This window comes from Aquarana catesbeiana, linkage group LG09 (assembly GCF_042186555.1).
Source record: "Aquarana catesbeiana isolate 2022-GZ linkage group LG09, ASM4218655v1, whole genome shotgun sequence".
Taxonomy (NCBI): domain Eukaryota; kingdom Metazoa; phylum Chordata; class Amphibia; order Anura; family Ranidae; genus Aquarana; species Aquarana catesbeiana.
Genome location: NC_133332.1, coordinates 232,336,969 through 232,347,212, shown reverse-complemented (window position 1 = coordinate 232,347,212; position 10,244 = coordinate 232,336,969). Strand labels below are relative to the sequence as shown.

Sequence of the window (10,244 nt, the reverse complement as noted above, 5' to 3'; positions counted from 1 at the left end):
ATTTGGTGGAGGGCAGATTATGGTGTGGGGTTGTTTTTCAGGGGTTGAGCTTGGCTCCTTAGTTTCAGTGAAGAGTACTCTTAAGGCATCAGCAGACCAAGACATTTTGGGCAATTTCATGCCCCCAACATTGTGGGAACAGTTTGGGGCTGACCCCTTCCTGTTCCAACATGACTGCACACCAGTGCACACTAGGGATGGCCCCGATCCTTGACTTGAACATTGGGTGCTTGTTTGTAGATGCGCCGCTTTACAGACAGACTAAGGGGACACCCCCCCTCCCCCCCACACACACAATATTTAAAGGAATATTTCATTTTTATTGTTTCACTTTAAGTATCATTAAAATCACTGCTCCTTTAAAAACGATTGTATTAAAAACTTTTTTTTTTGCATGGATACATGTCCCCTAGGGCAGTACCCGGGCCCCCATACCCTTTTTATGGCAATAACTTGCATATAAGCCTTTAAAATGAGGACTTTTGATTCTTTTTACATTCGTTTCCCATAGACTTTAATAGAGTTTGCATGTCCGCTAGAACTTTTTGCCTGTTTGAGATGTTCTGGTTCGAACTGGGGTATGTTCGGCCCATCCCTAGTGCACACCATGAGTGTCAAATAATCTAGGTTGCCAAACCAGCTGCAGCCAAGACCTGTCCTTGAGATCACACTATAAAAATAAAACTAACTAGGCCCAGTATACTTTTAGTCTATTCACATTGTTGTCAATCAAGCCCTGATGATGAACTCTTGGACCCCCGAAAAATGTTGGCTACTTTTTGGATTGTCCTCTTGACTTTTATTGGAATAAAGTTGTTTTTGGACCTCTGAGCAGTGGTGTAGCACTTTAATTTCAATGACATTACATTAAAAGCCAAGGAGACCATGGAGATTCTCTGGGATTTAGAAGGCACCTGTCAGATCACTTACACCAGGGGTACTCATCCAGTGGCCCATGACCTCCTGCTCTGGGATGGCTGATAGGCAAGCCCAGTGCATCAGTGTTGTGAATGAAGCTGGCAGTAGAGGAAGCAAGCGTGCTCGGAATAGAACCGCATAAACCAATGCTTCTTGTACAGCGGTGGCTCCTGTCACAATCAGAGTGATGCCAAATGAGGGACAGCAACAGCCAGGGATACCTTAGTGGAAGACTTTTTAAAAGGTAAGTTTATTACTAAAATTAGTGTATAAATGGGCATTATCTGTTCTGCAGTGGTTAGCGGGCTACTTTAACCGCTTGCCGACCAGCGCACGGCGATGTATGACGGCACAATGGCACGGCTGCGCAAATGGGTGTACCTGTACATCCCCTTTAAAATTGCAGGCTAGCGGGGGCATGACCGCAGACTTGATGTCCGCCAGTGGCTTAAGATCGTGACACGGAGAGGCAGGGAGATGCCTATGTAAACAAGGCATTTCCCTATTCTGCCTAGCAACATGACAGGGATCTACTGCTCCCAGTGATCGGGAGCAGTGGTCTCTGTCATGTTCTAGTGAGCCCATCCCCCCTAAAGTTAGAACAGTTAACCCCTCGATCGCTCTCTAGTGCTTAACCCCTTCTCTGTGAGTGTCATTTACGCAGTAATCAGTGCTTTTTTATAGCACTGATCGCTGTATAAATGTCACTTGGCCCAAAATAGTGTCAAAAGTGTCCGATGTGTCTGTTGCAATGTCACAGTCATGATATAAAAAAAAAAAAAAAGTGCCTCCATTACTAATAATAAAAATAAATGAATAAAAATGCCATAAATCTATCCCCTATTTTGTGGACGCTATAACTTTTGAGCAAACCAATAAATATACGCTTATTGCAGTTTTTTTTACCAAAAATATGTAGAAGAATACATATTGGCCTAAACTGAGGAAGAAATTTGTTTTTTTTAGATTTTTCTTTCTTATTATAGCAAAAAGTAAAAAATATTGCTTTTTTTTTTTTTTTTTTTTAAATTGTCGCTTTTTTTTGTTTATAGCGCAAAAAATAAAAACCGCAGGAGGTGATCAAATGCCACCAAAAGAAAGCTCTATTTGTGGGAAAAAAGGACGTCAATTTTATTTGGGCGCAACGTTGCACGACCACGCAATTGTCAGTTAAAGCCACACAGTGCCATATCGCAAAAAGTGCTCTGGTCAGGATGGAGGTACATCCTTCTGGGACTGAAGTGGTTAAAACTGATTCGCAGGTTCAGCGCAGTGCTCCTGGGGGGGGGGGGGGGGGACACGACCTGCACTGAGCCATATACTTCTGTTATTACCTGTGAGTTTGGTGCACTTTCAGAAAGTGCACTACACCTGCAGGATATAATAGAAGTCTATGGAAAAGTGCATCTAAGCTGCAGGTGTACTGCGCTGCACCCGTGGTATAGGTAAACCGCAGTGCATTCGTGTGAAAGCAGCCTTAGGCCGCTTTCACTCGATCTGTCCGGCCCAATCGGACCCTCCATTCATTTCTATGGAGTGCGAGATGTAAAACGGACTTGTCTGTTTACATCTTCCTACCTCCAAATTGATCTGCAAAAAACAAAACAAAAAACAGAAGGGGATCTGCCCCCCTCCATCTGGGCCAACCGGATCAGAGGACCCATAGAGTAGAGTGGGCTGTGTCCGCTCTGCATGTGCAGAGCGGATACAGATTGGTCATCTGCCAGCTCCACTCATTGAGGCCCGTGACTGGTTACTAAGTCGCTTAAGTGGCCCTCACTCTTCAAAAGGTTGGGCACCCCTGACTTACATCAACATCAATAGTTTAACCACTTCCCGCCTGGCCTATAGCAGAATGACGGCTGGGCGGTGGTTCAGTTATCCTGACTGGGCGTCATATGATCGCGGCGATCGGTGGTGCGTTACACCGATCTCGGTAGAGAGCCTCCATTGGAGGCTCTTTACCACGTGATCAGCCATGTCTAATCACGGCTGATCACAATGTTGACAGGAAGAGCCGTTGATCGGCTTTTCCTCACTCGCGTCTGACAGACGCAAGTAGAGGAGAGCCGATCGGCGGCTCTCCTGACAGGGGTCTGTGCTGATTGTTTATCAGTGCAGCCCCCCCTCAGATGCCCACACTGGACCACCAGGGAAGCCCCCAGGACCACCAGGGAAGCCCAGAGCATGTGGATGGCCAGGTACATACCCCATGGCCATCCACATGTAAAAAATATGCACAAAATATGCCAATCAGTGCCCACAAATGGGCACTGACTGGCACCTCTGTGGCAATTTAAAAAACAGGGATGCCCAGCAATGCCACCCATCAGTGCCACCTACAAGTGCCACCTAATCGGTGCCCATCGGTGCAGCCATATCAGTGCATTTCATTTACAAAAAAAAGTGTAAAAAGAAACAAAGAAAAACTTTTTTTTTTCAAAAATTTCGGTCTTTTTTTATTTGTTGCGCAAAAAATAAAAGTCGCAGAGGTGATCAAATACCACCAAAAGAAAGCTCTATTTGTAGGAACAAAATGATAAAAAAATTTAGCTTGCGTGCAGTGTAGCATGACCGCGCAATTGTCATTCAAATTGCGTCAGCGCTGAAAGCTGAAAATTGGCCTGGGCGGGAAAGTTTCTAAGTGCCTGGTATTGAAAGTGGTTAAGATAGCAATACCAGTGCGAGAACCCTACAGATCCAGTGCTATTTTTCCACTTTCTGCAAATACTCTAGATAGGTCGTAGTTGCTATTTTTTTATTAGAATATATTATATCTATACTGGACTTGGAAATACCATAAGCTGTAGATCTTTTTTAGCAGGGGTTCCCTGAAACCTGAACATTTTTTTTAAGGGTTCCATTGGGGTAAATTGGTTGAGAAAGGCTGGTCTAAATAGAAATATACATCTATACTTTTCAGAATTTGTCAAAACATTAAAATTGTGAACATATTCCTGTCAGACAGGACTGCTGACTCCTAGAATTCTATCCTCAAGGATTTTTTGGACTCATAAAAGGAAAAAAAAAAACACAAGAAGAAGAAGAGAAAAAACAACCACACAAGTTTAAAAAAAAAAAAAAAAAAAACACAACAACTTTATTGAGCTTTCAAATGTCAGAGTTGTCTTCTGTTTGGGAAATTTGGATAGACAGAATAATCTACCATTTGCCTCCTGCTAAAAAAAAAAAAATCATCTTTCTCACTGGTTGCATTGCATTACTAGTCATCATGGCTTTTTGATCTGCATTATTAATGTGAAAGACAATTCTCCTGCCAAAATAGCTCAAAATTGTTTTCAGCCACTCTTGTGATTTGAGTAAATCAGTTTGGCGAGTGACAAAATGTTTTTACTAGCCTGCATAGGCAACATCACAGGAAGACAGCTCTTTGCAAGACACTGGAGTCCAAATGGTTCAGAGTTCTGGCATTCCAACTATCAGCCTGATGTTGGCTGGGATTACACAAACCAAAGACATTCAGGCAATTACAATAGCAGTATTAAAAAAAAAAAAGTGATCATTCAGTTTATACACAGCTTGTTTTCATTTGCCTGGAGACCAGCTTTAAATAAAAACACAGAAGCATTTAATGAGGAATAACATGATCCACTACAAGATCTGCCTTGCATCTCTACATTTTCCAGCTGCAGTGGTTGGTATTCAACAGTGGTTGAAGCCACAAACTTCACAGGTCTTTAGGAGGAGGGTTTTTTATTTGTTGGTCAATGTAAAAGGTGTGCTAAAAAAACAAAAAACAAAAAAAAAAAAAACCCCTGTTCAAAGTTTTTTTAAGAGCAAAGGATCAATATTGCAAAGGTGGATAGACATAACCACAGACCATCTTTAGATGGAAGGAAAAAAAAAAAAAAAAAGATTTTAGAGCTAGTCTGTGGCCATTTTTCATTTTTGCATCAAATTACTTTAACTTTTATCAGATGGTTAAAACTGAAGAAGATTGTACAAAGAACTAAATAAATGGGTTGGTATATAGTGTACTGCAAATTGCATAGATGATTTAGGCAGGTCCATGCTGTATGTAGTTGTTGGCATATCTAAAAAGGAGTGTAACATGTGTGGCCAGATTAAAAAATCCTTGAAGTAACAGAAAGCATGTTAACAGCTAAGAGATAAACAGAATACGAACAAGGCCATACTAGATGGATAACAAAAAGCTGAAGTCTAGGTTTGGCAATTTATAGGAGCTAAAAGAAGTTCTATCCATTTTTATACATTTACCTCTTGATACGTATTTACATAATTAAAAACAAAAATGTGCAATAAGCATACCTAACTAGCATGTACAGCTATATCATTAACATGATACAAACAGTGGTTCATTACCCAGTGGCAGCCATATGGTTCAAGTCTTTAAAAGTCTAATATTCATAGCTGAGCAGTAAATAGATCTATATACACAAAAGGTATTATTCTGAAGGATGTTCTCATTTTCCCGACTAGTTAAAAAACCATCAGCTTACTGCGTGTTTTACTTGAACAGCAGGTCAACTGAAAACGCAAACAAAAGACTCAAAAATTAGGTTTTGTAACCTTCAGGATTTCCATTGTCTGAAGAGTGATATAGGTTGTTCAGATCTTTATCGGGTGAGTCGGTAAGGCCTCAGTAGGGGAGACGGAGGACACCCATGAGAAGACAGAATCTTTTTGTTTTGCAGAGGAACGATAAGAACTGGAATTTTCATCCTCCCTTCAGATGGTTTGCTGTTGTTTATTTGACCTGCATGTGCTGAATAGGACGATGAGAGCAATTAAAATGATGACCACAAAGAGGAAAATGAGAGCGGCCCATGAGCTGAAGTCAGAGGCTTTGAGAACAGAGTTCTCCTCAGCTGGGATCATGTTGGTAAGGTTCAGCATATACCCGAGGGCCCAGCCAATGGAAGTGTCACCTGCCTGGAAAGAACATTGAAAAGAACGGTGATGATCATCTTACTCTAACTGTGGTAGCAAGATATTTTGAAATAAGATGAAATATTAAAGAGAATCCTTCACTTCAAAATGAAGCATATTGTACAAGGTTGATGAACAAAGGAAAAGTTCTGGAATGTTTTCATCCAACATATCCACTGTGAATTCCATTTATTGACAACCTAGGATCTCTTAACTCTGGGCCTTTGTGAAATGGCCTTTATTGTGATATTGTTTAATATTGTAATATATTTATTTAAAGAGCACACGTTTTGCAACTAAGATATTTCTAATTTTTTAGTCTTTTCACAAATAACACATTACACTTTTGCACCATGAAATAACAACTTTCCAAACCACAATATAATAGTACATAGGAAGTGCCTGAAAATATTTTAATGGGGAGGGGTGGTCACGCAATGCCTTAATTTCAGGGATGGACTTCCATTCTCCTCTAGAAATAAATTCCTTAGCCTAAACTAGTTGGTACTGATAAATGGTTTAAATATCAGAAAGCCAGGAAGAAAAGTCAGTTAGGAGAGATGCAGGCAGCGCTATCCCGAACTCAATGGGATGTGGAGCCTCCAGTCAAAACAGTGCCGAGCCGATGTAAATGCTAAACAGTTTATTGAGAACAATTACAGTACAAACCATACCAGGCTGGTATAGATGGATGAAGATGGGCTAATGTCCGCTGGGCAGAAGGAAGGAAATAATCTGCCATAATCATGCAGCACCCCTATGGTGTAAGGCCTTGGCTCCCAGCATCCACGGCCTTACACCATAGGTGTGCTGCATGATTATGGCGGATTTCCTTCCTTCTGCCCACCAGACCCAGCGGACATTAGCCGATCTTCATCCATCTATACCGGCCTGGTATGGTATGTGCTTGTAATAGTTCTCAAACAGTTTAGCCTTTACATTGGCTCTGCACTGTTTGACTGGAGGCTCCACATCCCCATTGAGTTTCGGATAGCACTGTCTGTACCTCTCCGACCCAATTCAGTCACTCCATGTGTTTTTATGATGGCTGCATTGAATTGGCTCTGGAGCAGTGGATAGGGAGTTCCCCCATAGGGCCAGCGCCTGGAACATTGTGTTGTTTTTAGGTGTAAAAGTCAGGGAACCGATCACTGGGGTCATAGCAAAAGGATGTAGCTGTAAGCTTGAGGTGCACCCAGATTTGGAAATTATTGATAATGTGGTCCCTATAAGTGGATGGAATATAACTCGCTGGTGGGTGGGAGCCTGGACTGTTGTCAGGGCAAGTTCAACCATGTCTTTTGTCCAAGCCCTCTTGTTTGGCAAGGTAAAGACTCTATATGGTATGTTTTTAGATTTATACACCCACAAAAAGTTAATAAATTCAGCTTTTACTGACCTGAGGGAGACCCAAAGAATAGTAATAGGGAGGGTATTTAGGAGATGCAGCCATTGCGGAAGAATAAGTAAACAATTAGCTGATTGGTTATGCTGGATTACTGCATTTTGCACTCTATTCTGCATCACCTTACTGAATAACTCGACAGTTCTTAGCAGAGTTCTGAATATTCAGTCTTAAACTATGGTAAATTTATAGGCACCCTTTCTTAACTTACCGCCTACGTTTACTTAATTATTTTTCCCAGCACAAATTTGCAAAAAATGTGCAACACAGAGCAGTAAAAAATGTGCAAAGCACAAAAAGGGGGCATGACCTGGGAGTGTCAACTGGTAAATTAGTAGCTTTAGATTGAATGCAGGTTTATATCAAGATAACAAAAAAAAGGAGAAAACTGTTGGAGGGGAGGGGGGAGGTCAGGTATAGTTTTGAGATTTTTTACCTTCTTCTGAAAAGTGATGTTGGGGAAAGTGCTGTTATCAAATTTGTAGCCTTTACTAGTTAACAGATAGATGAAATTAGCGGTGGCGCAGTATCCACTGATATGTTTCTGTAGAAATGCAGGACTCTTGCTAGACAGCTATAGAAAAGAGAGGGGAGAGAAATAAACATAACTATATAAAAATGCAGTGCAGCACAATAGCAGTTCTGATCCCAATAAGGCTTATTGACATACACTTTGGTGTGCCTGGTTGGACAGTAACCTCTAAAACTAGGTATACCAACGGTGCATTCTGCTGTTCAAAACATTCTAAAAGAATTGTTTTTAGGAGCGATTATGTACAAGCCTGCCTAAAAATACTCTGCAGATCACATGCGATGTCTGTGCGATGCGAATTCGGCCATACAGATTGTATGGCTGAATTTGCATCGCATTCGAATCACACTCATGCAGAATCCTTTTTTTGTCCAGGTTGAACTACCTGTGAGACAGGTGTGATGTGGGAACCCGATACAAGATATAAAAAGGAATATTAAAAAAAAAATTGTGTTGCGCTATCCCTTTAAACAAATTCCATAAAACTGAAGTGTGTAACATGTAAGCATCAAAGCAATTCACAATCAAGAGGACATCAGTGACGAAACGCACTGGCCATCAATTGAGCTCTAATGTCATCACACTCGCCAAGCAAAGCGTTTTTACAAGTTTTGTCTCTGTATTTGTTTGCGAGTAGGCTTTTTTGACTTAATAAATGTGTCAGTTTAAATAATATTATACTATGTAGCCAGTTTTTTTCCTCTCCATGATTTTTGCTGTACATAACCCATGGCTGAGGTCAGTGTGGGCACGTATGAGGTTGATACCAAGGCTGCAGGCTGTTCAGTCGCATTTCCATTACCTATAAGTGCTAAGGCTTTCATTCACTGGAGGTCTTATTCATTTGGTAAGGATTTGGCTCGCACTTTGGTGGTGGAGCACTGAAGTGGACATCGTTTAAGTGAAGTTTCATTACAGATTTTCACTGAATATGTTGGGAATGTGGAGTGTTTTGTGCAATCACGTTTTTAAGTTTAGTTGATCATGCACTATGTTGAATATTTATATGGTTTTGTAACACATTGATTGTGAATTGTTTTATTACACGTAAGATTTATGGAATTTGCTTAAAGGAATAAAAGCAACACCATTTTTATTTTCGGTTTCCAAGAACAGTTGCAAAATAGCTACGATTTAAAAAGACCAATTTCTACATAATGCTTATAGATACAGCAGTGGATGAGGGCTTGTTTAAAAGGGTTTTACTGCTCCTTCAGAACATGTAAATAAATAGTATGCAATGTCATGCCCCATATTTTTGATCTTAGTATTATATTAGAAAATTCAACCCTGAATGACACTACCAGGAATCTGAGTCCGAAGAACAATATAAGATATGTATATGTATAACAATCAGAGATTAACGTGTTAACTTACTGAAACAAAATATATCCATCAACAATCCCACAATATATTTTGATCTTCCTTATGTGTAAACTACCTGCATTGTACTTTTTTTGGCATATGACAAACGCTTTTTGTACCACCTTTTTGTACCCAATAAAAATAGTTTGTAAACAAGAAAATACTGCCCTCCTAAACATTCACAGCCTTATTGCATATAAAAGGTTTCAATCATACCCCCAACCTTTTTTTCAAGGCTACACATATTAATCTATCCTGATAGGTTTTATCCCTAAGACCGTGTACCAATTTGGTCTTCATCTAGCACTGTGTTTTTTTTTCAACTTCAATCCTCAAGTACCCCTCAACAGGTCATGTTTTGGGATTTTCCCTTAGATAAAATAACGGTCACAAATACCAAACCAAGGATATAGATTTAAAGGATAAGTTCACCTTTTGGGAACAAGTTTCCTACCCCTACAGTGTCTTTTTGATCTAGTGACAGCAAGCGGGGGATCTTCTCCCTCCACTAGCTGTTAGGATTTTAAAAAAAAAAAAAAAAACGCAAACACACGTGCCCAATGCGAGGCTCCACCCACCCAGCGGCGCCATTCATTCCAAGAGTTCTGGGAATGGAAAAGTAGTACGGACAGCCTTTATGGCATGGCATCTGCAATCTTCTGATCACAGGTACAATGTTTTCCAGGCTCCTAGTAAAATAAATAAATAAATGCAAATTTTTTTTTACTTGCAAAAAGATGTGCATTTATATATTTTTTTAAAAAGGTGGACTTGTCCTTTAAAGCACATGTGCAAGGTGAAGGAAATCCTGAAAACATGACCTGTTGGGCACCACTGTTCTAGGAGATGCTTAAAAAAAAAAAAAATTAATCATACTCCCTCTAGTGGATACTAAAAAGAACTAGTGAAATCACAAGCTGGTGAAATGATTAGCTTGGCTAAAGTCATGCCGTCATTGCATTTTCTCCTCATTTCTATGAGAACCCTGCAATTGTGCAAGCAGCACCCCACAACTAAGAAATCGATTTTTCTTGGTGGTCTTGCTCTTCAAAAATAGCTGCTTGCATGTGATCTAGGCAGTATATAGACATTTCAAAGGTTACTCAAAGACTC

The 10,244-nt window shown here is 40.3% G+C and overlaps 1 protein-coding gene across 2 annotated transcripts in view; it reads right to left on the bottom strand.

Annotated features, from left to right (window-relative positions):
* Positions 1 to 4,441: 4,441 nt before the first annotated feature.
* Positions 4,442 to 10,244, bottom strand: part of ENTPD2 (ectonucleoside triphosphate diphosphohydrolase 2) — a 94,648-nt gene continuing 88,845 nt past the window's right edge. For both annotated transcript variants that reach the window (XM_073599936.1, XM_073599937.1), the window contains exons 8-9: positions 7,671 to 7,808; positions 4,442 to 5,832 (exon numbers count right to left, since the gene is read on the bottom strand). In XM_073599936.1, the coding sequence (XP_073456037.1) occupies positions 5,629 to 5,832; positions 7,671 to 7,808 (342 nt within the window). In that variant the 3' untranslated portion in view covers positions 4,442 to 5,628. The remainder of the gene's footprint in view (positions 5,833 to 7,670; positions 7,809 to 10,244) is intronic.